This window comes from Brachypodium distachyon, chromosome 1 (assembly GCF_000005505.3).
Source record: "Brachypodium distachyon strain Bd21 chromosome 1, Brachypodium_distachyon_v3.0, whole genome shotgun sequence".
NCBI classification, from domain to species: domain Eukaryota; kingdom Viridiplantae; phylum Streptophyta; class Magnoliopsida; order Poales; family Poaceae; genus Brachypodium; species Brachypodium distachyon.
The window spans coordinates 18,381,871-18,409,064 of NC_016131.3; the positions used below are offsets into that span (position 1 = coordinate 18,381,871).

Below are 27,194 nucleotides of genomic sequence, written 5' to 3' on the forward strand. Positions count from 1 at the left end.
TCAGTACTCCAGATGCAAACTAAATAAAAACACGAAACCAGTGTTAAGCTGTCTCAGATGTGCCATTATATAAAATTTATAAAACCCGGAATGCATCATCACATCGGAGCCCCGACATGAACGGGCAAAGAAAGAAGAGAGAGAGAGATCTGACGCTGCCCGCCCCGGCCCTCATCACGTGCCGTGCCGTGCCCCGCGCGGCGGCGATCACGTCGACCCGGTCAAGCCGCAGGCCGACCGACAGCGCAACGGGCAGGGTCAAGCTCGCACACCTGCTCCGACTAATAAACCGCGCCAACACTTGCGCGCCGAGCCGGGCATCGGCAAAATCGGCATCCCACGACGTCGACGCCGCTGGGCATCACGTGCTCCCGGAACGGAACGGAAGAACGGAACGGCCGTCTCTCCTCCGGCCGCAGAAGCATGCACGTGGCCTCGCACGGCGACTCTTTTGGCATCTTTGCCCCCGATCTTTTCTGCCCGTTGGTTGCCGCGCCGGCGCCCTGCGCGGGTTGCCGCCATCTTCCCGGGCGCGGGTGCGCACCCGTTACGGCATTCGGTGCCGTGTGTTGGTGGACGGTGGTGTAGAGTGCGCGCTGGGACCGGAAAGGGATGGTTGCACGTTGGAGCAGCAGGCGTGGGACGTGGGGAGGGCCGTTTCTGTCTTTCTGAGGGCGAGGAGAGGAGGAGCTGTGCTCAATGGCGATCGACCATAATTTTTTAGAACAAAAGGTCTCTCGGAAAAAGCCCTTGGCAACAGGATAGTATGCAGGAGTGTATCAAGAACGAATATCAGATGATTGCTGCTAGGGTTTATTTTTGGGTTTAGTAAGTCACGTCCGTCCATCCATCCATCGATGAAGCACTCGAGCACGCACAAGAATTGCAGTCCGATGCAACTGTTGGGCGCAGTCCACTAGTTTGTATGCGGTGTCGGTACTTCATTTCCGAGAAACGGTAACAGTAGAACCGGCAAAAACCGAAAGATCATGGAGTTATTTTTCTTTGGAAAATCCGTTGTTTCGCTCATGTTTTGAACGGAAAGGCGGCATCTGTGAACCTTGAATCAAGGAGACTGCAGGCAAAATTGGCGGCTACAGACCCTAAGAATTCGTACTGATACTGCTGCCGTAAGGAAACTTGCTACAGAGAAGAATCCAACACGAATTTAACCCACTCCCTCCGAATGTTGGCAGTACGTGCACGTACGACACGGAACTCACATGACCCGCAATTGCGATCAATTATCGGGAACTTATTCGGAGTCTATTTCCGCCCTACAGGCCACCCCCTTGTGTAGTTGTGTGTGACACCGGTTGAAACACGAAATATCAAGGGAGCATGAGAAAGGGCGCAGACACGCGTTTGCTGTTTCCTACTACTCCCGACATATCCCCCACACCTCGCTCGGCCAGCCTCTTTTCCTTTTCACGTCAAACGGTTTTCGCCATCTGCCTTTATCTTTTGCTCTTTTCCGCCCTTCTTTCCCGTTTCTCAGTTCACCCCAGTCGCCTTCTACCTCTCGCAGTCGCTTCACATTTTCCCCACACACACTCTCCCCCTTCTTCTACTCCACTCCTCGCCGCACACTCCCTTCCATGCTGCCCTCCCCTTGAAGCAAGCAAGCAAGCAGACAGATCTCTTTGTTTGTCCTCCTTCTGTCGCCGCTCGTTGGCTGGGGCTAGCTTCTTGCTTTGCGTGAGGCGGAGCTTAGAGAGCTCTGCGATGGAGAAGGAGAGGAAGCAGGGGTTCTTCTCCGCGCTCAAGGACGAGGTGGTGCGGGGGCTGTCGCCGGCGAGGTCCCGCGGGAAGACCCCGGCGAGGAGCTCGTCGCCGGCGAGAATGCTGATCCCGCGCCGCCGCAAGGCGCCGCCGCCTTCGGAGAAGCAGATGCGGCAGGAACAGCAGCAGCAGCAGTACATCCCGGAGCAGCTCATCCCGCGCTCCGGCAGCCTTCGGCCCGGCGGCGAGGCGCTCGAGCCGCTCATCGAGGGCCCCGACGCCGACCGCCTCGCCGCCGGCGACTTCGTCGGCGAGGACTCCGGCCGGAGGGGGGAGGGGTTCGGGCAGTGGGTCCGCGGCCACCTGACGCGCACGCCGTCCATGGCGTCCGCCGGCCCCGGCGGGTCAAGCGGCTCGTTCCGGCACTCAGACCTCCGCCTTCTCCTTGGCGTCATGGGCGCGCCGCTCGCGCCCATCTCCTCCAACCTCGCCGACCCGTTGCCTCTCCTCTCCATCAAGGGGACCCCCATTGTACGTCAATTTCCGGATCACCCCTTCTTTCCTGGAGTTCGATTCGCTTTCAATCTGAGTTCTACGGTCGTGCATCTGGTACTCACTTCTACTTCATCTGAAAAAAAAACTGGCAGGAGTCGTCGTCGGCGCAGTACATCCTGCAGCAGTACATGGCGGCGTCGGGCGGGCACAGGCTGCTGCAGTCAGTGCGGAACGCGTACGCCATGGGCAAGGTGCGGATGGTGGCGTCCGAGTTCGAGACGGCGACGCGCGTCGTCAAGAACCGCGGGCCGAGCGGCCGCGGCGCCGCCGCCATCGAGCAAGGCGGCTTCGTGCTCTGGACCATGGCCCCCGGCATGTGGTACGTCGAGCTCGCCGTCGGCGGCAGCAAGGTCCACGCCGGCTGCAACGGCCGCCTCGTCTGGCGCCACACCCCCTGGCTCGGCGCCCACGCCGCCAAGGGCCCCGTCCGCCCCCTCCGCCGCGTCCTCCAGGTTTATTAGCTTTTCCCCTCGAATTAAAGTAGCCAATCCCCTTTCCTTCACTGTTAACTAATCGAATCTCGCTGAATTGCAATGCGATGGCAGGGTCTTGATCCGCTGACGACGGCGGGGCTGTTCGCGGAGGCGAGGTGCGTGGGGGAGAAGAAGGTGAACGGCGAGGACTGCTTCATCCTGAAGCTATCGGCCGACCCACAGACTCTGAAGCTGCGCAGCGAGGGGCCGGCGGAGATCATCCGGCACGTGCTGTTCGGCTACTTCAGCCAGCGGACGGGGCTGATCGTGCACATCGAGGACTCGCACCTGACCCGTATCCAGCCGCACTCGGGCGGCGACGCCGTCTACTGGGAGACCACCATCAGCTCCTCCCTGGAGGACTACCGGGCCGTGGAGGGCATCGTGATCGCGCACGCCGGGCGCTCCGCCGTCACGCTCTTCCGGTTCGGTGAGGCCGCCATGAGCCACACCAAGACAAGGATGGAGGAAGCATGGAGCATCGAGGAGGTGGCCTTCAACGTCCCCGGCCTGTCCCCAGACTGCTTCATCCCGCCCGCCGACATCCGGTCGGGATCCGTCGGCGAGGCCTGCGAGCTCCCTCCGACACACGGCGGCGGCGACCGCGCGGCAAACAAGGGCGGCGCCGTGCACCCGGCTCGTGTCGCCGCCGTCGAGCGCTCCTCCCACGGCCACAATGGTGCTGTCGGCGTCAACGTCGGCGCCGCCGCGGGAGGTCGCGGCGAGAAGATCGTGTGGAGAGTACAAGTGTAGTAAGCCGGAGCCCGGAGCAGAGGGGGAGTTTTAGCTGCGGTTAATTGTTGCTAGTCCGCTAGAGAAGAAATTAAACCAGTCCAATTTGTTCATACTAGAGTTTGATCTTTCCTCTGCCTAGCTAGCTAGGGATCAAATACTAACCCGTTGCATTCTCTACCGTTGTTCATCTTCTTCTCTGTAAATAGGTGCGTATAAACGTTCTCAGCAGGCCGCTCATGTCTTTCCTCCTGGCCTGGCCTGGATGAATATTTATCCTCTGAATGCAGAAAATTCAGTGCAACTTTTATTTTCCCTGCATCCCTATACCCTCTCCTAGGCCTTCAAGCGTCTCTTGACCCTTCGTGTTGCCAGTTGCCACTGCCATTTCTTGGTGTAGAGCCACCTGACAGGTGATAGTTGCTCGGTACACCACCTAGTACTAATGCTCATTTTGTGCCAGCCAGGGTAGCCAGGAGAAGAGGGTGGTGGGTGGGGAGAACAGCCGAGAACTCTACAAACTCCGATTATTTTGGAGGAAACAAAGCCTCCACTGTTTGTCTTAGCACTGCAATGTGGTAGTACTCCAGATCTCACAGGCTCACAGAGTCACAGATGAGTGCACATTAGCTTCACATGTCACGTTCCATATTCCATCTGAAAGCTACAAGTTGCTAGTACCACTACGGTATAACAGCAGCACGGATTTTGCTGCGCTTAGAAGGTAACCAAGCTAGTGAGTACTACTACTACTAGAGAGTATCGGCTTGGTAGTTGGCGCTCTTGCAGTCTTGCTCTAGGGGCCGACAGTGGATTGCATCGGATGCTGAGATCAGCGGTACATCACCAAGCCATTCACCAGCTACGCACTTGGTCGCTCGCCTTCCTCCATTTTCTGGTGGTCCAACGTACAGTACGTAGTACCGGGCTGGCCGCCGGTCCCACGGCCTGACTGGTCAGCACAAGGAGGCGTGGTACCCACTCGCAGTGACACGACGCCGCTGCGTTTGCGTCTGCTGCTACTGCTGCGGTGGCATGGCATCTACTGCTTTATTTTTTTTTTCATCTTTATTGACCAAGGACCTGACTGTCCTGAGCAGCCCGCCTTCAGCTGAGCATTGCAAGCAAGGCGAAACGAAAAGGATTCTTTACTTCTTGTGCTTCCGGGGCTCCGGGTTTTGGATGGTTGGAAGCAATGGCAACGGGTGAGACGAGGAGGAGGAAGACACCGGGAAGCAGCCGACGCTATAGGCGCCGGGAGGAAGTCAGCTGATGATGGGGGCGCTGCCCGTTTGCGCAGGCAAATTATTGTGGCCTGGGGAGCCGCGCACGCTGTCCGATCGGTGACTAGTATGATGACGCTGCTGCTGCTTGCTGTGCCTGTCTCACGAACGTTGCCTGGACGGGTCACTTCCTCGTCGCCAATTTTCTGCCCCCCCTTTTTTAACTCACTCTGCCTGCCACGTCCGTCCAATTCAAGTCGCGTGAACAATGAGGTAGAGAACAGGGAGACGTTACAAAACAACTTCACGGCGATCGCATATTAACAGGCAATTTTTTTTCTTTGAAGTGACCAATGTTGTTCAGAGCTCGTGCTCCACTAGTTCTCTTTTCGAGGATTTTGTGCGGAGCTAAAGTGCAAACTGTTTTCGCCTGATTTGCGCGACAACTTTGCACGGTTTCAAAGTTGACGGAAGCTGACTAGCTAGGGCGGCACATGGAAAATTGTCACGGTGCTCGCTTTTCGTACTTCTATATGTATGTTTCGGTAGCTAGTTTTAATTCCATCGGGCACGCACAGTTTGTTTCGAGCTTGATCGGTTGTTGAGGACAGAACCTCACACGTGTTCGGCAGAAGCAAATGTGTACCTCATGGACCAAGTGGAAACGTTTGTCAAACCTCCTCCTTTTGTTGTTGAAGTTGGCTTGTTAATATGCGGCACATGTTTTGATGTACTCAAGTCGTCGCCGTTCACTTGTGGGGCATGAATGATCTCTTATGTACTAACATAAAATGGATGACATGTTTTATAAATACTGTCGTCTGCCGTACCGTATGCTTTCTCAAGCATAAAAAAAATAGCACTACTGTTCACAGTTTTACACGCCAAGACAGTTTTGACTGTACATTACTCTGTTAATTTGTATAACTTAAGACTCAAGCGTACTCCCTCCGATCATAAAGTATCGATTAAGTACTAACAGAAAATAGAAACTAAAAGAGAAACTACTACCATAGTGATAGCAGCAGCATCTCGTGCACCTTTCCTTGCTTGCTCGGAATCATTGCTAGTCTCCAGTTCCGGTGCCAACGTAGCTCCAACTTTTGTCTCTTGTATTCAATTGCATTTGCATCCGCTTTAAACTCCCTCGTGTGTTGATTCCAATCGATGGCAGGCGCGCAGCATGGCCGCTCCCGGCACTACTATATACTGCTGCTACAACCTACACGATACGGGTAGAAACAAAAAGACCCGCGCGCAACTCACTGCTACCATTATTGCCCTCCGACGCATGCCAATCCTGTTTAACGCAATCATATTGCCATGTCGAGCTGCACAGCATCTTCTCCATTTTGATGTCACCGTGGCTAGTTTGAGCCTTTTCGAGTTAATCTTATAGAACCGCGCATACTAAGGATAGGGTTACACAAGACCACAAATGAGACATATATTTTTTCTCCTTGACCACAATTTTGTGTAAAAAGAATGAATAACCATGTCGCCAAAATATCTCGGTTCAGTAAATTTGGCAAGGATTCTAACAAGCTGAACCAACGCACACAACATTGTGACCGTGGCAGAGGAACTCATTTCCACATGCTTGGCCGGCGACGATGGCTCCACTAGTCGTCTTGCCCGATGATGAGGCATCGTCATGCTCAATCTCCTCATCCTCGCCGTGGCGAGGGAAGAGACTGGGCTAGGCTAACGAGAAGAAATGCCACAGCAACCGGCGCTTGGGGCTAAAAGCCATGATGCAGAAAACATTGACGCTACTAGCAAGAGGAGAGCCCGTCGCTACCAGCACAGAATGGGCAGGGCCACCGCCGATGGTGGAAGAGACCGGGTTGGGTTGATGAGACGAGATAGGCCTCTTCAATCGCCGAGAATGGCCGGTTTTGGGTTGAACACTCCAGGAGCGAGAACGTGGCACCCGAATTCCAAATGCTCAAATACCTCTTGGATTTCCGCTTGCCAAACCTATCACTCAAATTTTGCACCCCATCCAAATTAACCACTACATCAGTTGACCACCAGTTGACTGCTAGTTGATAGTCAAGTGATGATGAAAAGACGATTTTGCCCCTGACACCTTTAACCATGATCCTGAACGTCATATAGAATCTGGTCAAGATTGTGGTGGTTTTAAAAAGGAAAAAGGAAATCCAAAAGTGGTGGTTTCATATTACTCAAAATCTTTTAATTACTGTGAGGTTACATCCAAAGTTTTTAGGTGAAATTTCTACGTCCCAAACGGTTTGGTTCCTTGTTTTGTTTACTGCGGCCATGCTTTGTGAGGCCCTGTTCATCGTCAGAGCACCTGGACAGCCTTCTGAAATGCTGCAGGATTCAGAGGATAACCTTGGCCATTTTGTTATGCTTCGCCGCTTGCAGTACCATGTACACCGATCGATAACATGAAATGATGCTTGAATTGTTTATCCATATCCAACACTCCAAGATGGAACGCGACATAATCTTGCCAAGGAGCAAGATCGCAAATCTGCATGTGAGGAACAGCATCGACGTCAATTTGCTTCGCTTGTACCGAGGCGGTCCGGTGTATGGATGGATGGATGGGATCTAAATGTTTTTTGTGTCAGCTTTCTATGAGGCTCAAAGGCGCTATGGTCCAAATCATTTGGCCCTACTCCCTCCGGACATATTAGCTGTTCCTTTGTTTCTGCAGCCACCACACCAGGTAGAGCACTAGACCAATCTCATGCTGGCCATGTTGCAATTTCTTTATTTTGATCTTTCTTCCTTGTTCTTTATCTCCGTTTCTTAATTGTCTCAAGTGGATTCATAGTTCCCAGATGTGTAGAACTGAGGCATGTACCCCATGAATCAGGAAGTTTAATACTCATACTAGATTGTCCTATGTGGAATCAGAATCACCGAATCGCAACCAAATGACCACCTTAAACCACGGAGATCTATTCTAGAGACGTTGCTTCGCAAGTTGGCCAGTGTCTGTCCTTACGGTGGCAATGCCATCTCTGAAACATGAAAAGCAGCAGAAGCTTCACTCGATCAGGAGCAACCACGGTCCATCCCTCTCTCCTCTTCTTCTTTTATGTTGTGACACCTTTGATTTGATTAGAACAAAGCGGGATTTCAGGACGGGCATATCTTTGATGATCTAAAGCCGCTTTAATTAGTGCAACGCATACATGTTTTAGTGCTCCGCTTTAGCCTTTCTGACAAAGCTTCTTCAGGTAGCTAGAGAGCTAGGGTGCCTGCGGCTGCGGATGCTAAGTTTTCAGAGCATGTTCAGATGTGTCTCGCTCCTTTCCAAGGACTGGTCGCACTGCGTGTCAGCCTTGGATATCAAGCTCATAGAACGAACCCAACGGTGCATGTTTCGGCGATAGCTCGAAGACCGGAGAACGTACAATCCGTCGGTTTTGTGGTGGAATCGAATCTTGCTTTACCGTCCTCTGCGACGGTCTTCCCTACGACTGCAAGTGTTAGTTAGTGCTTCGTAGCTGCTGCAATATCTGTTGTCCCATTGCTGACAAGTTTTCAATCAGTACAGTGCTAGTTTAGTCTGCACTTCTGTCATCGGTTTTCTCCAAGATGTGCTAACTTTATCTGTCAACAAACTATAACACTTTCTAATTAGAAACGGAAATAGTCTTTGTGATGGGCGACTTCCTTTTACAAATGTTCAAGAGCTTTTCTCTTCAAAAGGTCAATGTTCAAGTCGAAACGCCGTTTCATGGGTTGGAATTCAGAACGAAACGAATTGCATCAAAACAAGGCCGAAACATGAGACGACGAGAGACTTGAATTGAAGCCTTCGAAAGCACCGAAATGTTACTCCATGGCCTGCTAACTTTTTCTTTAAGAGAGAACTATGGCCCGCTAACTAGTAGGAGTACCTTGGAACCAAAATGTTGGCCCGACCACGCATACCCTAGGCCCAGTGCGAAACGGTGGGTTGGACTGTCAACATCGTCCAGCCTGCGTAACCCAATCCTAATCCAGCCCACCCAGTAGCAATAAAATAAAACTGTAAAAACATCTCATTTACCGCAAACGAGCCCACAACCTCCGCTTCTCTGCCTTCTCTCTCTCTGGACTCTGGGCCGTCCTTGGCGGCTCAACATGCGTCCCAGCCCCAACGGCTACCACTGACAGGTCACAGCGCTGTACTGTACGCAAACGGGCGAAAGACCGAGGGAGCCCACCGGCGCCGATCCACGTGAACGCGTCCCGACCAACTCCCCCACATGGCCCCGCTGGCCCACTGCCAGTTGTGCCCGCCGCTTCTCTTCTCTTCCCTTCTCTCGCCCCTTTCCCCGCTATTTATCCGGTGCCTCTCTCTCGCTGCTGCCACCCCCATCGTCATAAGCGAGAGACAGAGGCACAGAGCAAAAGCAGAGCTTTCAGCAGCAAACCACACACACGCACAATGGCGCGCGCTGGGGCTCTGTGCCTGGCGCTGCTCTGCCTCCTCGCGGCGCACTCCGCCGTCGCGCAGAAGTCCACCGCGCCGGCCGCCGCTCCGGCCGCCACCACCACCCCGCCGGCTCCTGCGAAGAAGACGCCCGCCCCGGCCGCCGCGCCCGCCACCACCACCGCCCCGCCCACCGCCCCGGCCGCCTCGCCGCCAACCACCACCCCGGCCACCCCCGCCCCCGCTGCCACGCCGCCGACCACCCCGGCGCCGGCCAAGGCCCCCGCCGCGGCGCCACCCACCAAGGCCGCCGCGTCTCCCCCGGCGCCGGCGCCCAAGGCCGCCGCCAAGCCTCCCGTCGCGGACGCGCCCGTCGCAGCTCCCCCCGCCCCCACCGCGGAGGCGCCCGCCACCATCCCCACCAAGCCTGACGCCCCGGCCCCCGCGCCGGCCAAGAAGAAGAAGCCCAGCTCCCCATCCAAGAAGAAGAAGAAGACCAAGGCCCCCGCGCCCGCGCCCGTCGCCGAGGCTCCCACCAAGTCCACCAAGACCAAGAAGGCTAAGGCCCCCGCCGCGTCTGACGCCGAAGCACCCGGCCCCGCATTCGACTCCGCCGCTGCCGACACCGCGGTACGCTTCTTCTTCTTCTCTCTAAAGTTCTGAACCAACAATGAGCGTGTAAACTTGGCAACTGCTCTACTCTCTCACAAAACCGACGGCACAACTGCTTAACAACTGCTTGAACACTTTCATCCTTAACGTTAAGCACTACACAGTTGATGCTGAACCACAGCCACTACACCGAGAGTAAAACAATTGCTATAGTGGTAAAAATGCTCTTAACTTGACCGTGCCTAGACAGGCTAGTTAATGTAATCGCAATGTATGCTCAGCGTAAGCTAGCTTTCTTTAGTAAATTCACAATTTACTTACTCCGTAGCTTCGTAGGTGCAGCACCTAACATGTGAAGGGCAAGTGAGTGTAATGAGTGAAATTGAATAGGGTAGATGCATCTGCTCTGCTGCCCCGACATGTTGGCCAGGCACGCATGTGCTTCCTGCCGTTACACGGGCAGAACAGTTAATACGGCGAGTAGAAAGTCAAGCCTCTGCCAGTTAACAACTCGCCGTATAAACAACCATACATTCTGGAAGCCTCTATTGCTAGTCAGTTGTAGTTAGTAGTACCACTTTTAAATTACTGATGAAGCAGTAACCTGTCCCAATCACCGCGGGATTTTTGCTAATTAAAACGTTGTGATTGCAGGGCGCGGCTAAGACCATGCTAACGACGGCAGGGAGCATCGTGTCGGCGTGCGCGGCGGCCATGGGCCTCGTCGCCCTCCTCGCCTAGACGCCCGGTCCGGGCCTCACCGAGAAGCGCGATTATTTTACGTGGCCGCTGCGCCGCGACTTTCGGACGAGCTGTGGTCTGTCGTCTCTGCTGTGCATGCCACCATTTTGTGCTGTATTTTTTTCTGACAGGCTGTGCCGGGGAGAGCTAGGCACGGCTTCTTCCTGTGTAGTTCCACTCACGTTCGCCGCCTCGGATTCTTTTTTTTTTCTTTTTCTCCCTCCCCTCCTCGATCCTCCTGTACCGAAATTGAGATTTGATTTATAATTTTTTTTCTTCGATATCATTGTATTATGCCATCCTTGTTTCCTTGTTTAATCATAGATGTGGTTCTCTCTCTTTTATTATCATGCGCGTGTCTGCTGCTGTTGAGCGTGCGCTGTCCGGATCTGGTTTGGCCGGGTGCGATTCGCGTTTGCTCCTGTCGTGGTAATATTATTTTTTGACTGCTTTTCTACCATCTGGATACGAGACGGTGACAGGCTAACAGCACGGTAGTAGCAACGGCCATCTTACCATTCTGGAGCGTGTTTCTATTTTTAACACGATGGCCCCAAAACTCTTACGCACAGCCTGGGCCCTGGGGATCGGCTAGCTACTTCTGAACGTCCCAGTACTTCAGTGCTACAGTAGGTCTTCAAAAAATAAGACTTTGATCAACCGGCAGCCGAGTTATGGTGGTGACGGCGGCATTGTGCGGGTCAATAATAAGATTGTGCGGGTCAATAATAAGATTTTTCCGACTCCTTATCCACCTCATCGACGGCGATATTGCCGGTGGCGTTGAGTAGTGCGGGACGATTGGTCGCTACTCTTTTAGAATGGTGGATCTGGTTTTGTATTCGTGCTTTGTAGGTCGTCTACGTGTATCGATTTATTGGTTCTTTTTTGATCGATGAGACTCGGCCAATTTCGACCTCATCATGGAGTTACTGCGGCCAAGTCTTCTCATATCCGTCTGGCCGGATCTAGAATGGTCATCCAACCCTCTTCATCGTCTTCTTCTCCGGAACGGTGGTCTGTTTTTCAGACCACGGTCATCGGCGTCTTCTGGCTCTGACCGGCGACTTCCCGGCTGCTACGCCAACAACGATTTCTTGGCTTCGACATGGTTCGAAGGTCCAGAGGCAGCATCGAGCTTCGCTCACGACGCGCCACCGGCAAGTGCAGGAGGAAAACAACGACGTTTACATACAAGAACTTGCGTGTAATTTTTTTTTACTTTAAAGATGGTTCTGTAAGGGTTGGTTGATTTTAATATATGGCCTTGGCCTTCTCGCAAAAAAAAACATTGTGTTAATTAGTCATATTTATCTTTTGTAAGCAAACATTGTAATGTTGCCATCCTATTCGGTGAGGCAAGGTGGAGATGAAGAAAGATTGGAGGAGGATTAGATGAATTTTGGAAGAAAAAATTGAAACAAAGATGAATTTTGTAATTGATTCCGCATGAATTGTGAGAGGAAAGCGAAACAACAATTTATTCCCATCTGTGCACAGTTGTAGGGCTCATTCCCTGTTTGGAAACACTATTTCGGTGACTAATGACTGGGATATTAGTGAGTACATGGTGCCGAATTCAGGGATTTCGAGGTGAGGTTTTATGTCAGGCCTCTATAAGAATAAGGTTTAAAAATATACTTTGCTCAAAGTAAAGAATAGGAGAAAAAAACATATGATTGTCGTAGGGTAACACTTTTCATCCCAAGGAATTGTCTTGCCTCATTCCTCTGGAAAAAGAGGTTGGACCTAATGTGCATTTTCCTTCAAAAACAAAGAAAAACAAAAATAAAGAATCATTTTGCTAGTTTCCTATAAAACAAAGGGATCTACAATGAAGTTGCCTATGAAATTCTCAATCTTTATGTTTCCAATGAAAAATTATAAACCGAATGAGCCCGTAGCTTATTTGTCTAAAAATGGTCGCATGTAAAATATTTAGTAACATAGATTGTTGTAGCAAAAGTTGGTCAAATTGGCTAGGGATGTAAGTGAGATCCCACTTAAGTCACACTTCTAATTCATTTGAGATTTGCTCGTTCAAAAGTTTGGCTCAAGTTTGAACTAAAATTGAACTAGAAGTTAGATATTAATTGGTGGGATCCCATTTGACACCCTAGGTAAGGCTAAATAGTATTGTACAAACTTTGATTAGAGTAAACTATTTCCCCGCGAAGTTCATGCGTCCTGATAGTTACAAGTCCAGCATGGCTTAGTACTCGTTCATGGCCAAGCCTGATTGCCCAAGCTCATCGCTTAATTATGATAGGTGTGCACACACGCCTGTTCCTACCCTTCCTGATTCGGTCTAGTCTTCCTAGTGTGTCGGTGAGTCCATGCTTTTTTTCTTCGCAACGACAACACATAATTTTATGCCAACTAATGATGGGTTGGCATTTGTAAATGAAGTAGATGTCGAAAAGCTGGCTGGCGCGGAAGGGGACGTGCAAACAGCCGTAGATTCTAAGCCTCCGCCGTGTACTACCCAATCATAGAGCAACCGCCGGACTTTAATTGATCATAGATCGCCACTCAATCACCGGACGTGCTGGCTAGCTACTGTAGCTAGCTCGAGCCAGCGCCACTGTCCGTCCCCAGCCTTCCAGGCGTTTGTTTGCTTGCAACGACGAGTTTTCGTTCCAACTAACAGACCGAAAGCGACGCGTCCTACCGTGAGCGGTACGTGCAGGGACTAGGGTTGTCCCGCACTCAGCACCGACATCAGCTGGCGTTTCGCAACGCGTATTTGCCGTCCAGCTACGTGTGATGTGTCTCCTGTCGCCTGCGATGAGTTTCCAGTTTCTCCTTTCAAAAAAGAAGAAGTTTCCAGTTCCCATCTTGCTTCCGAGAGAACTCGTAATTTTATCAGCTTGGTCGGACGACGTGTGCTGGGCCGTCGGTAGATTCCGAGAGAAGATTACTCTAGCACTAACGTTGTACTGGTCCACTTGTTTACGGTGCTACGGATGCTGGAGTAAAACTGCAGCAAAAATCAGAGTTTAGTCCCCCATGCGCGAGCCCGTGAGAAAGAACGTACTGCTCTCTCCGTCAGACAAATGATGTTTCAATTTTGACTAAATTTAAATGCGTCATGTCTAGATACATCTAAATTTTAACAAACTTGAGATATTTTTTGTTGGACGGAGTGAGTACTACAGATAATGCGTACGCCGGAATTGAATGACTGTTCCAGGCTGGTTCGATCCCTGCGTGTGTACCAGTACGTATTACGGCGATGTTGCTTGCTGCTTCATCTCTGGCGATGTGCCTTTTCACGGGAGGCGGTACATCTGTACGCACGCCCAAAATAAATGGTATGCGAGCCCTGTCCCCCCGTGTCGGCACCACATTAACAAATCGATCTCGTCGAGCTGGTAGGAGCGGCCGCAGCATCCCTGGCGAGGGATAGAGCTGCTAGTAGGAGTGTGGAGTATCGCCGCATCGGGTGTTTGTTTGTTGGGGCCACGTTCTTGGTAACGGAACAAGAATATTTTGTCGGAGATCGGAACAAGATGTGGATCCACATCTACTGGGTAGAAGCATGGATGCGGCAGCCAACAGCAGCTTCGACAGGTTACTAATGAATCACAGTTTTACTCGTCCAAAAGGTTTGTATCTGGACGGAGAGCATGGATGCACGTACTGTTACTGCTGTGTGTGTCTATATCCGTAGATGCAAATTACTCCACTGAGTAGTAGTAAATCTCTCTTCCTTTTTTTTGGCCTACCTAAAGAAGCATAAGCAAAAAAGTTGCTTTTGGAAAGCACAGATCTCATCATTTGGACGAGTAGATGCCCAACAGCATCATGAATGTCAAGTGCACCATACCACGCCTCGTTAGATTTTTCAACTGCAAAGATGCCTCTTGACAATGCACAGTGCACTCCCGTCGGGCCTCAAGATAAGAGGCAGCGGTGGTTTGCATTCGGAGATATCGCCTGGGAAGGCCAACATGAAGCATCAATAGATCTGCTTGCCATTTCTGTAGGAGAAGCTACTAGATCATCGCAAAAAAAAAAAAAAAGGTGCAGCGCTAGGAGTTAGAGCAACACTACAGATAACACACGCCCTTGATCCCTTGTTATGTACCAGCTAGATAAATCAGTTGCCTGTTGGAGCCAGCTATGGTTTTTCACGACTAGCAAAGGTATGGAAACACACTGTTAGCTTCCTGTGCAAGCTATTAGTATTATATCATATACACATAACATATGCCTTTGTTACATGCCAGCTAGAGAAATCTGTTGGAGCCTTAGTGTGCAACATTCATGGAAGAAGAAAAGAAAATAGTTGTTGCCAAATAGCAGCTAACGCGATAGTGATTACTATATGATTATCACTAATAATGCTGTCTGATTCAGCATGTGCTGCAGGTAGATTAGCATCTCTTGGCACCAAGGGTAACTGAGTAAAGACTATCGTGACAAAATGTTCTTCAGCAATCAGCATAATCCTCAGGAGAACTCTCAATTCAGGCATGTAGCGGTACTGCAAGAAAATGAGACATCCAAAAGAGAATGAATCTTGAGAGGCTCTATGAGTGACATTGTCCGTGCTATGGCGTAACTCGTAAGCCAGAAGGAAGATCAGTATAGCAGTCCTGGCGCACAAGGAGTCCAGAAGGTACATAATTAGTAATTATTTACAACCCAATAATCATAGTGTATATATGGCTTCAATGGTTAGCATGAGTATTTAGAATGTATTAGTCAATGCAATATCCCGTTTATATTTTCCTCCCATATTCAGTGAAGCCAAGAGATAATATTGCTAAAAACCAATTCAGATACAACTAGGGTGGAGTACAATATTAGAATGAAAACACTAAATGGACTATATTTTTCCAGTTTAATTAGAGCCAGTTCTCACTGTTGTCTGAGTCCAGCCTAATCCGTGGTCGGTTTGATTTATCCCCCCAACGTCATCCTGATGTCATGAACGCCTTTAATCTGAAATAGGTGTGGTTTAAAAGATAGTATATTGGACGATCCACTGCCAAAGACAGATAGGCGAGCATGCCACTGCAGTACTAAAAGCAATTGTCCGTTCTCCCAGGTTCTCCAAACTGCATCCAGTGCTTCCTCTACAATTTTTCAACTACAGATCACCAAAAGAAAAGTACTACATACTAGTGCAAAACCTGACAAAATGCTGACAGTGCAGGGTCTATCTGTCATTTTCAAGGTTTGAGAAAGCATAGGAATGTAAATGTTTGTGTGAAGAGCACGAATGCATGACTAAATGCATGAACAATAGAATGTTCCCTATAGTAGGGGAGTAATACACAAATAGGCTACAAGAGGAAATTCTTTGTATATCTCACCTTGTTGACTGAGAGAAGACACCACCAAACAGCAAGTGAGCAATCCCGTTACATTTCTATATACAACCATTCTGGTAGATCTTTATATTGAACTGAACAAAGAGTTCCACAAATGGAAGCAGCAGAGATAACTATGCCAATTGCTTCAACTCTCTCATGCAATAAGCAGGTCAGTTGTCTTGCTGAAAAAAAGTGATGGATAGAATGCTGGCCTAAAAATTGATTTGGAATAGAAGATCAACTACATAACTGCTATCCATCTTATCCAGCAACGCATCTCCAGGAATATTCTGTTATTTGACGTACACATAATTTAGCGTACGCATTTAATAATCACAACATGGACTGTGCATTATCGTGATTGTATGACATTGTACGATTTTAGGCAGTTAATATATATACCTGTCCTGCTTCATATCAGCCTGAACATCTGTTTTAACCTCAATGTATTCCCAGCACCTCTAATGGAGTAATGGGCCCTGCCTGTAAAATTACTAAATCATGAAATCTTATTATGGGAATGCAATTAAGAACAAAATATCAAGGACAAGCAAAAAAATTAGGTGGTCATATCTCTGATAGTGCACTCCATATAGCAATGCAGAAACAATTTGCAACTCTAATCTTAAGTTTTAAAGGATGAGATGACCATTTTGATCGCCGCAGCCTATGATTGATAGGAAGCAGCAGTAAAATATCCCCCTTTTCAGTTACTTAAGAAACATGATCATTTGGCATTAATCAATAAGAAACATCAATTGACGGTAATGGCAAATTAATATGTTAAACTACAATTGGTAGCTATACGCTGTTGTAGAACACATTAAGAAGGCACACAGAAGGTGGCAAATACATAGCAGCCATTGTATCTGGGAACAGAGAGATGGTGACAAGAAAGAGGAGGAAAGCCAAGCATGCAGATACTCATTTATGATTTATCACTACTGTGATATATCTGTTCTTAATACAACTACATCGAGAAAGAAATTTGCTTATGAACCAAATATGCCAGTTATGCATGTTGTGATCAAATCTAGTTCCATGTACTCAACAAATTCACGGACATGAAATATCATAACACATCAAGCATCCAGCCATCAAAATATGCATTGATTTCATTCAATCCATGCATCATGAACTATCGTGTATTCAAACAGAAACAAAAATAGAAGCAAAGAGCATTAAGTTAGATAAAGAAACCTGAGGATTCGAGGTTGGTTCAAACATCTCCTCTCCAGGCGTTAAGTCGAACCAGATCTAAGTTGTTCTCACTGGGATCTTCGGTAGGCGACGGTATAAAGTGCAGCTGGCGGCGCTAGGAGAGATGGGGCTGGTGGTTGTGCATCAGAGTGCTGGTGGAGAGTGCACTCTATATGGAGGCTCACCAAAATTTCAATCAGTCAAGATCAACGTGAACAACGGAAAATGATCAATCTGCACTTGCGTTGAGACACAATGAGAAAAGAAACAATATGCTAATAAAACCACTCAAGCATGTCTACTAAGAATAGTGCACACAACGTCACAAACAAGATGCCCAATATTTCTTCCATTAGCAATATATAATAGATTAACCTATGTGCTTTGACTGCACGCAATAAAAAAATGACCTCATCAAATAAGAAAACAGATGTACCAATGTATTGGTGTTTCACTTTTATTTTGAAGAAGATATTTTGAAATTTTCAGCATACAGTTGAAGAAACAAAATCATAAACAATAAATGGAGAATATCTTAAAGAAAACTGAAGAACTAACCTAAAGTTGAGCTACCTCTCAAAACTTCAAGTATTGTGTACAAATAGAAGACAATATACACATGTAACACATTGCTTACAGGCAAAGGTTCCAAAATATCAGAGCCAACCAACCAAGATAACTAAAACACAGCAACTCATCTGTGTTGAAGGGTTACAGAAAAGTGTTCCTCCGCAAGATAAACCAAGAAACTAAATGTATTTTAGTGGTTTGTTTCAATTTTTCTACAGAGAAATATATTCTGTGCATTTCCACTATGAAGTACAGGTTGCTAAGGACAACTACACAAACAGTTATATCTACTTGTCACACTTAAGAGTACAAACCAGGTTCATAATTCAACCACTATCTCTTGATGTGTGCTTAGCCAACAATTCTAGCAGCCTTTGTTGCTCTCGTTTAGATATTCCAGGATGAAGCTCAGGGAGGTTGCTGATGAATGATTTGCCATCAGCTATCCTACCATGGCTGCAGTACTCCTGAAGTATTGTATTGTAAGTTCTCTCATTGGGCTTGCAACCATGAGTAACCATATAACGTACTAAATCTATAGCTTCTTCAAACATTGAATTGGCCACGTAACTCTTGACAAAAATATTGTATGTCACAATATCTGGTACCAGACCCGAACATTTCATCTCAGAGAACAATCTTGAGGCTTCTTTCATCTGCCCTTTTCTTCCATACGCATAGATCATAGTGTTATAAGAGTATCGATCAGGACGCGCACGACTTGACTTGATCTCAGTGAGGATATTTTCACACTTCTCACAATCACCTAAACGAGAATACATATGCATCAAGCTGTTGTACGTTGCGGTGCTGAGGTTGATAGAACTTTCCTTCATGAGTGAAAGAATCTCCTCCACCTTCTTAACCATCCCATTTTTCCCATATATGGAAATCATGGCATTCAGAACGTTAATGTCCAGAGAGCACCGCCTCCTCCTCAGTTCCAAGAACGCCTTTTCTGTGTCGGATAAGTTATTAACTTTGCTATTTACCAACACCAATGTTTTCACTAGCCCGTTGTGTGACTCTATCCTCTCTGCATAAATATCTTCGGACAAAGATTTCATTTTGTCCAACTTCTTTGCATTAGCATATGCATGAAGCAGTGAAGAGTAACTAAGCTCATCAGGCCTAGAATCCAGATTCTCCATCTCAGCGAACAACTTTTCTGCCTGCTCCCAACGCCCACCACGAGCTAGTGCAGATAGAACAGCATTATATGTCGAAATGTCAGGATGTATACCAGCTTCAATCATCCTTTTGTATATCTCCATTGCTTGGTCAAACAAGCCACATCTACTATATGAACTAATGAGTGAAACATATGTGTCCCGCTCAGGAACATAACCAGATTTCTTCATCTCCTTAAATACTCCAGACACCTCAGTGTCTAACCCATTCTGTCCAAACACAGCTAAGAGCGTGTTCCAGGTCACAACATCTGGCACAAACCCAGCAGACCTGATCTCATCAAACACAATCATCATCTCTGGGAACTTTCCCCTCACACCATGCAGCTTGATCAATGCATTGTACGTGCACAGATTCGGCTTACATCCATTCCTCAACATTTCATTATATGTCCCGATTGCTGCATCAATTTTGCCAGCCCTGTCAAGACCAGAAACCAATGTCGTGTATGTAATGACATCCGGCTCAATCCCCTTAACCTCCATCTCCTCTTTGAGCTGTGTCGCCTCTTCCAACAGACCGTCCTTCACATACGACGAAATGAGCGAATTGTAGGTCACTACACTGGGTGGACAGCCCCCTTGCTCCATCTCTTTGAGCACGCCGATTGCCTCATCATACCTCCGAGCCTTACCATACACATCGAGCAGAGAATTGAGCGTGACCTTGTCAGGTTCGAACCCAGCAGCCCTCATTTCATCGAACACCTTTGCTGCCTCCTTGTAGAGTGCCCTCCGACGGCAACAGCTAATGAGCGTGTTGTATGTGTACCTGTCCAGCGGAATTCCGTCCTTCCTCATGGAGTCCACGAGTGCTAGCACCTCCTTCCACGGAACAGCAATCTTGGAGTAGACATGGAGCACGACGTTGTAGGTGACGAGGGCGGGACAGACGCCGTTAGCGACCATACGGCGGAACACGGCAACCGCGTCCCTGAACCGGCTGGCGCGGGAGAGCGCTGAGATGAGGGCCGTGTAGGCGCTGGCGTCGGGGTCCGGCGCGGCATCGAGGAGCGCGGAGGCGTCAGCAAGGCGACCGGCACGCGCGAGGACGCGGATGGCTGTGGGGAGGACGCGGGGATGGTGGAGGACGCGCTCGCCGTGGAGGTCCCGCGCGGCGTGGATGGCAGCGAGGGCGACGCCGGGCCGGCCGCGGGAGGCGAGGGCGCTGAGCACGGCGGCGAGGTCGGCGGCCGGGAGCGCGGAGAGAACGTCGCGCGGGGAGGCACGGTCGGGGGCGTCCGACAGGAGGGAGAGGAGCGCGCGCCGCGCCGGGAGGGAGAGGGAGGGCGGCAGGTTCCAGGCTTGCCCACTGCCGCCGCCGCGGCGAGTAGGGTCGTGGGGGCGTCCGAGCCGCGGGGTGCGGGAGGAGGAGGTGGGGGTGGGGCGGGAGGAGGATAGGAGGGAGGCTGGGGAGAAGAGGCGGGGAGGGGAGTGCGCGGGAGGATGGTGGCTCATGGTCGGCGGGGCGGGCGCTCGGAGAGGGAGCGGGAAGACGATGGTTTCGGCCATGGCGGGTGTGGGTGGTTGGCTGCGGGGGTTTAGGGGTTATGGCCGTTGGCTTGGCACCGGCGCGGCCGCTCGTGGAGAAGATGACTGGATATGGGATAATGCGGAACTGCGGGTGGCAGTTGGGCCCTCGGCATATGAAGACCTTCGATTTTCAGGGGCGGCCTGTGAAGACCTGAGAGTGGTCTCGTAGACTGGTAGATTGGGACCATTGGGTTCAGTCTATTGGCCCAAAAATACCAGGGACAGAACGTCTGGGCCAAGATCAAAAAGCCTATATATCGCCGGCTACGGTTCTGTGTTTCTGTCTTCCTTCAAAGCATAATTTTTCCCTCAAAAAAAGAAGAAGCTACAAAGCATAATTAACAAAAAAATGTTTCACTCACTATGGGTTCATTAATCTAGTTTGGGCCAGACATGGCTCAACCTTCTCGATGAGATGTCCTTGTACTAAATTGAAGCCTCGAGGTGGAGGATAGTCTATGAGACGACTATTTCTTTAACTCATGGGCCTCTTTTTCTGACCGTCCACGCTACTGCCCTCACGCAATGTATACAGTCAAAAGCCTGAACTGATGACATGAATGCATGGGATTGAGACCCCATGCCCGAAGCTTCCAAGCCATGCTACTGTAGTACCTGTACCAGGAGATAGATAAAGCGCAGACGTCACGTCCTCCTGGCCGTCGTGACCACGTAAAAGTTGTAGACCGGTCGATGCAAGTGCAAATGCACCCATGACTTGCCAAGAAACGCCGCAGCCGACCGACGGATCACCACGAGAGCGTAGTCATACCGGCCCATAAATGAGCCGAAAGCGGCCAAAGCCCACCACCCGTTGCTTGCTGATGCCCCGTGACCGGTGACCCGCGTCGGAGGTCAATGAGGCGCGCACGAAGGTCCCGTCGCATCCGACTCGGCACGAGACAAACGAGACGTGGATCGGTGCGAAGTGCTGCAGCTGATGGCAGGAAAAGCCTTGGGATCCTTGACAGCTGCTGCTCTAATCTGCTGTCGGAATATCGGATCAACAATTATCACATGCCACTGTCTTTGTGGAGTAGTACCAATTAATGCCTTTGGGTTGATGGTCCAGTCCCCTTCGCCTTAATCTAAGCCAGATTATGCCTTCCATATTACTTAGACCCCTTCCCTCAAGGTTTCTTCGAGCGGCGTAAATTGGGTGATGAACTGATGAGGACGTTGCTAGTTGGACACTTGGACGTGATTCACTCCCGTTCCTCTGCCAACTGCAGAGTGCCGTTCAAACGGCGTTGAAAGGAGAGAATTACCTTCAAATTATACTTCCTCCATCTCATATTAAATGACTCAAATTTGCTTAAATATGAATGTATTTATAGGTAAAAAGCGTCTAGATACATGTAATAAAAAGTCACTTAATATGAAACGGAGGGAGTAATAAACATTAAGCAGGAAGACGTGGACAGAGAGGCACGGAAGAGAAACATGTACACAAATTTATACCTCCACACCTCAGGGGAATTATACTTTAGTGATGACAATATACTAATTACTTGAAATTATAGGGAACCTGATTAACACACAAGTCACAACCGTTTGGTCGTTCACACTCCTTACGGGTTATCCTCCTCATTGTCATCTCTGCACCTACTTCTTCGCCCCCGATCGATCATAGTGAAAAAATCGTCAATGGATCACACTCGACCAAGCGATGAAATTTTGCTTGTTAGATATGGATCAAGTAAAGTCGTCATATTTAGAACTATTAGCGTTATTTTGTAGTGCTCATTTTGTATATAAAAAAATGTCATAGGACGATGAGCGAACGTTGACATGCCATTTAGAACCATTAATGTTCGTCCGTAGCGCTCGTTCGGTACGATGAGCGAACGTTGACCCGACAGATTTAGAACCATTAATGTCCGTCCGTAGCGGTCGTTCAGTAAAACACGGCTTGAGGCCAGATCGAACATTCACTCGCTAATTTTGGAAATATTAATGTCGATATGTGATTCTTATCCGGCAAAACATGGCCCGGATCAAATGTCTATTTGCAGGTCGTTGAACAATCATGAATGTTGAGTGACCGTCTTTTGGACGCATTCTACATCTAGACAATAGATGCATCATACTAATATAGCACCTTAAATGTCAACGAGTTAAAAAATACCACTTGGCATGCTTCGGATATTGATTATTGCACTATTTTTTTCAAATTTAACCACATACTCCAATTTTTCAGAGTATTTCAATTGGTGCCCTCAGTTATTTATGTCAAATTCAACGAGCGGTGGTAATTAAGCGACGGACCACTGCCCAGGCATCTTTATTTCCGTGAAATACGATCTCTCCACCTCTTAAGCAAATTACTCCAAAACTTGTGGCAACCAAAAGGTCCAAAACCACTACTATGAACATCTGTCATAATTTTTCTCCAAAACTTGTGGCAACCAAAACCAGGGCCCCGGCGCCCCGGCTGGTACCATTGACCACCCAATTTTGTGCATTGACCAAATTGACTATTTAAGTACTGTACACGGTACGAGCACTGACATCCCAGGGCCCCAGCAACATAACCGCATCCGGCACCCCCTTCCTTGCTTCGCAAACCGGACAAGCCAAAATGAAGACCAGAACACAACAAAACCCGACCATCTCTTCCCCACCCTTCTCCTTGGACCAAGGAAAGAAGCCGACCATGGCAGACCCCCGTGACGAGTCCCCAGAAGCAGCCGCCACCGACGACGGCTTCGAGTTCCGTATCCTATCCACTGCAGGCGGCCTTCTCCCCTCTGGCGCGGGCGACATGTGCGTGGCCGACGAGCTCTTCTCCCACGGCAAGCTCCTCCCGCTCCACCCCGCCCCCGATTCCCCCACCCTCCCGCGGTCCGATTCCGCCGCCGCCGCCGCCGGCCTAGGCTCGCGCTCCGACTCCGGCCGCCGCAGCGCGAGCTCCAGCGGCAGCAGCAGCAGCACCGGCTGCGTCAGCCGGAGCCACTCGTCCAAGAGCGCCGCCTCCGACGCCGTCCTCCATGGCGCCGCCGCGGCGCCGCGGAGGTCGCTGGCGAGCAGCCTGTTCTACGCGCACCCGAGCCCGTCGCCGCAGCTGCGCAGCCGCAGCGCGCGGCCGCGCCGCAGCACGGGGTCCTCGGCCCCGCCGCCGCCAGCCGGCGCCGCGTGGGGCGGCTTCAATTTCATACGGCTCGGCGTCGTCGGGGCCCCCGATGTGTACCCGCCGCGCCTAGCCGATGCCAAGATCACAGCGGCGTCGAGGGGCGGCAGCGGCAGGAGCGCGAGGTTCGAGCGGGCGGCCAGCGCCGTGGAGAAGAGCCTGAGGAAGCATGGCGCGGGGCTGTTCGGCGACGGCTTCGGATGTAGGTGCTCGCCCGACGTCGTCGTCGAGCCTGCAGGCTTGCCGGAGGCGGCGAAGAAGAGCGGAGATGATGGGGGCGTGAAGAAGAAAGGCCGCAGCGTCCGCCGTATTAGGATTTTAGACTGGCTCGAAGAGCTGTCCATCACCAGGCAGAAGAAGTGATCTTGTGCAAAGATCCTTGGTCTCTCTCAGCCGTGTATGATCGAGGAAACATTTAGATTGATTGCTTAGATTTTTCTCGTTTGATTAACCGGAATTGCTGAATTGAAAAATATAACTTCGTCTGTACAGAGTTGTCTATGCTATTGCTAGGAGGGATCTGATCATTAGATTTTTCTGGTTTGATTAACGGGAAATGCTCGATTAGAAAAACAACTTGTTTGTACAGATTATAAACGGTGGTACATTCCATGGAGTTCCTCATATGACTCATCGATCTTCCGTTCCTGGATCGTGCAAATTCGCAAGGTACATGTTCTATTTCTCCGACCAGCATGGCTGTACGAATTTTCATTCTGTCGTTAGTCCTTGTTTGCTGGAATCTTACAATTAAAAAAGAACTCCACGGAATTCACCTCACATGCGTGTAGTAGTACACCCATACTAACCTGTCAGCTGGCTGTCAGTCGTGTTCATAAAAAACGACCGATCCGCACACGTACTACCCCCCCTGTCGAATTCATCTTCAACGAGCAAACTGTTTTGCTGCCACGACCTGCACCGACAACGAGCTAAGCTTGGCCGGGCGCTGATGGCGAGGATGCCAGGAAGCCCAGAAGCCCTCTGGCCATCTCCAACGAGCCGCGACAGGCGTGACGCAGCGAGCTGGGATCAAGCAGGCGACCCATGGCCATGGAACACGACGAAACCGGCCAGCGGCTTTCATTCAATTGCCGACCTTTCTCCTCGATTACAGCGAAAAATCGACTGTGGTTCCGCATGAATTTCCAGCGAAATCACCGCCGTTTCAAATATGGCCACGACGGCGGGGAGGGGCTCCGGACCGTGCAGCAGCTAGCGAGTCCAGCGGCATGAACCGGCTCGGGCGAGCGGTGGGTCTACGGTCCGCGTCTACGTTACGTCTAATTCGTGTGCCGCTTTTCCCCCTGTCGTATCGATCCCGAGAGGATTTCCTGACCGGGACGTGTGGGAGCGAGCCGCGAGGAGTCTCCTAGTCCTACAGGCGTAGCACAATTGCGTGCGGTCGGTGGCGACGGCGACCCCTCTCATCATAATCCGTTCCACGACGGCGACCACCCCCTTTCCATTTCTCGCCGGGAACCTGAGCGAAAAGGACACCGCTGAGCCAGCCCGCGTGCTTTCGTGTGCCAGAGAGGTCGAAACGCTCCGCACTTTTGGCTGCACGCATGACGCATTGACGCGCCGTTCCTGGTGCCTTCCTCGAATTCGATTAAGAGCCCGCGCGTGGCTGTTTCTTCCGGTGGAGAAGTTAATGATTCGGTGATCGTTGGAGCGGCACGGGATTTTTCTTGTCTCCTTTTTCCGTTAGCTCGTCCAACCGCACCTAACCGGATGTTTTACAGCTGCTCAAAACAAAAAACCCCGGATGTTTTACAGCGGCACGGACGGGCGTGGCTTGAGACCTCCTGAAACGGTCGTTGCTTTCCGGCGCTGAAACTTGCAGAGGAAAATATAAAACGCTGCACTTTGCTTGCAAAGATTCAGACTTTGGCATGAAATTCAAAACGGATGTCCAAATACGCACCTAGTTTCTCACCAGCATACGAGAACTCGTACGTGGCGCCTTTGGTTTGCCTGGTACTGGAAGAAAAGCGAGGCTAATCGAGTGAAACGCGCGGAAAACACACCAAAGAAAGGGGCACAAAGAAAAGTAGCTGGAAAAAAGTGGGGCACCAGCTCGTGAAAGGCAGAATTTTTCGTAGCAGGACAAAGTTAAAAAGAAGTGCGTGCGAGTGAGCGTGTCTCCGAGAGCCTATGATGCGCACTGCACGCTGGAACATAAAAACAAAGAGCTTAATCAGGACATCATCTCGCGCAGCTACACGAGAAAGGCTGCGATGCATGTTTTGTCTGCCGCCGCTTGGTTCCAATTCCCGAGGTGGATAAAAGTGTTTACTAGGTCTAATCGTTCCATCCTAATCAAATCATACTCTCCGTTGCTGCCGCTCCAGAGCTAGCGGAATGTCTCAGCTGTCAGCACTCATCAGTCTGTCATCGTAAATTTTTCGATCCAAATAAGTACAGCCCTTGACAATGGGAATCCAATCCATATTAAGATGCTTGCGAGTTGCAATTCCTGGCACAGGGTTTGCAGCGTGTCCGTCTTTGGGCTAGCAGCATCGAGAGCCGGTTTGTAATCAGACGGTTCTGCGACATGCGAGAGTCGCAGCTGAAAGTATCGGCCCTGTAGGACTGCACGGCAGCCAAGTTTCAAACACGTGTAGTGAAACAATCATGTCGCGTTGTTGTGTCTGTGTGGGTGGGTGCAGGATCAGACTCTTTTTTTCTTTTCTTTTTTGAGAACAGCAGGATCAGACTCTCAATCTGTCAGTTCGCTAGTTCAGACTTCAGAATGTTTGGCTTTCGGGGGTTAGTTTACGCAAGAAAATCAATGATTTGGGCCCAGGGTTGTTCTGGGCCTGGACGCATGTAGGACATGATTTTTACGGGCCACGGAAGATACATCTCGGCCGATTAACACGGAGCAGCCAATGCCAAAACCATACAGATAGCAGCCCGGCAGCAGTCAGCTCCGGCCTTCGGGCACGTCGCAGTTATTGGAGCCAGCCCAATGAAGACGGGCAGCCCTTATTTTCGTTTTTCTTGATATCGTTTTGTTTTGTTTTCAGTTTTTTTTTCTTGTCTATCCAGTGAACTGTTTTAAATTTTGACTTGATCAATAAAGTAAGATTTATTTTAAACAAATAGTACGTTTTGATCAGCTAACAATATACGTGTTGGAGATGCGTTAATCTGTCTTTTTTATGTACAGGATGCGTGTGATCATATTTTTGCAACCAAAATCTACGAGGAGACATATTACAGCATGATGTATATGAATAAAATCACAACTTGCACTGATGAACAATGCATTTTACACACTAGATTTTTTTTCTTTGGGTCGTAGACTACTTATACTTCCGCAAAAATAAGAATAAACCTTATACGCAAAATGCAGGCCGGACTTTCTTTTTTGACACAAAACGCAGTACTATCTAGTATATTGTGTACTTTGATCATTTTTTATTGGCATACGATTCTTTTACCTTGTCAATTCCTTGGAAATACGAAGCATTGTGTCTTACTTGCCTTTATAGTGACCCAAATTTGAGAATGATTGCCAAATGTGCTCCTTTTTTTTGGTCAAAAAGCTTCGTTGGCGGTAAGCTTTTCGCTACCTGATTCCATTTTCCTCCTGAAAGGAAACAAGTTTTGCAGTAGCCACGGTAACCGGAGAATACCAACAATTTATCGGACTAGATTCTTTAATCATTTATTTATTGATTGATTGTGAAGATGATTGTGTATTGCGCATATGTAATTCTACAAGTATGCAGTCATAGTATATAGTGGTATAGTGGATGGTGCAATCTCTCCTAATTCA

At 49.6% G+C, this 27,194-nt stretch overlaps 3 protein-coding genes and 1 non-coding gene across 5 annotated transcripts; 3 read left to right on the forward strand and 1 right to left on the reverse strand.

Annotated features, from left to right (window-relative positions):
* The first annotated feature begins 1,308 nt into the window (after positions 1-1,308).
* Positions 1,309-3,803, forward strand: LOC100828062. The gene is made up of 3 exons (XM_003562735.4): positions 1,309-2,253; positions 2,370-2,729; positions 2,823-3,803. The coding sequence occupies exons 1-3, from the start codon at positions 1,342-1,344 to the stop codon at positions 3,501-3,503; spliced, it is 1,953 nt and encodes a 650-aa protein (XP_003562783.2). The 5' UTR covers positions 1,309-1,341; the 3' UTR covers positions 3,504-3,803.
* Positions 3,804-10,395: 6,592 nt separating this feature from the next.
* MIR7778 (microRNA MIR7778) lies at positions 10,396-10,542 on the forward strand. Its single transcript, NR_127069.1, has one exon. It is a non-coding gene; the product is annotated as a microRNA MIR7778 (primary transcript).
* A 5,314-nt stretch (positions 10,543-15,856) lies between these two features.
* LOC100828364 (pentatricopeptide repeat-containing protein At5g02860) lies at positions 15,857-20,300 on the reverse strand. 2 transcript variants are annotated; one of them, XM_010237826.3, is made up of 4 exons: positions 17,869-20,300; positions 16,985-17,218; positions 16,187-16,267; positions 15,857-16,074 (listed from the first exon to the last, which is right to left on the reverse strand). In XM_010237826.3, the coding sequence occupies exon 1, from the start codon at positions 20,254-20,256 to the stop codon at positions 17,881-17,883; it is 2,376 nt and encodes a 791-aa protein (XP_010236128.1). In that variant the 5' UTR covers positions 20,257-20,300; the 3' UTR covers positions 15,857-16,074; positions 16,187-16,267; positions 16,985-17,218; positions 17,869-17,880. The 2 variants fall into 2 exon arrangements, with proteins under 2 accessions (XP_010236128.1, XP_024312886.1); XM_024457118.1 differs by having other exon boundaries at positions 16,187-16,278.
* A 2,342-nt stretch (positions 20,301-22,642) lies between these two features.
* LOC100836818 lies at positions 22,643-23,983 on the forward strand. Its single transcript, XM_003559970.4, has one exon. The coding sequence runs from the start codon at positions 22,859-22,861 to the stop codon at positions 23,768-23,770; it is 912 nt and encodes a 303-aa protein (XP_003560018.2). The 5' UTR covers positions 22,643-22,858; the 3' UTR covers positions 23,771-23,983.
* Positions 23,984-27,194: the final 3,211 nt, after the last annotated feature.

Bases quoted from the DNA above. Each gene is read 5' to 3' on its own strand.
- LOC100836818 (XM_003559970.4), top strand. From the start codon at position 22,859: ATGAAGACCAGAACACAACAAAACCCGACCATCTCTTCCCCACCCTTC.
- LOC100828062 (XM_003562735.4), top strand. From the start codon at position 1,342: ATGAGAAAGGGCGCAGACACGCGTTTGCTGTTTCCTACTACTCCCGAC. The intron at 2,254-2,369 runs GTACGTCAATTT...AAAAACTGGCAG, and splicing joins CCATCAAGGGGACCCCCATT to GAGTCGTCGTCGGCGCAGTA. The intron at 2,730-2,822 runs GTTTATTAGCTT...ATGCGATGGCAG, and splicing joins CCCTCCGCCGCGTCCTCCAG to GGTCTTGATCCGCTGACGAC.
- LOC100828364 (XM_010237826.3), bottom strand. From the start codon at position 20,256: ATGGCCGAAACCATCGTCTTCCCGCTCCCTCTCCGAGCGCCCGCCCCG.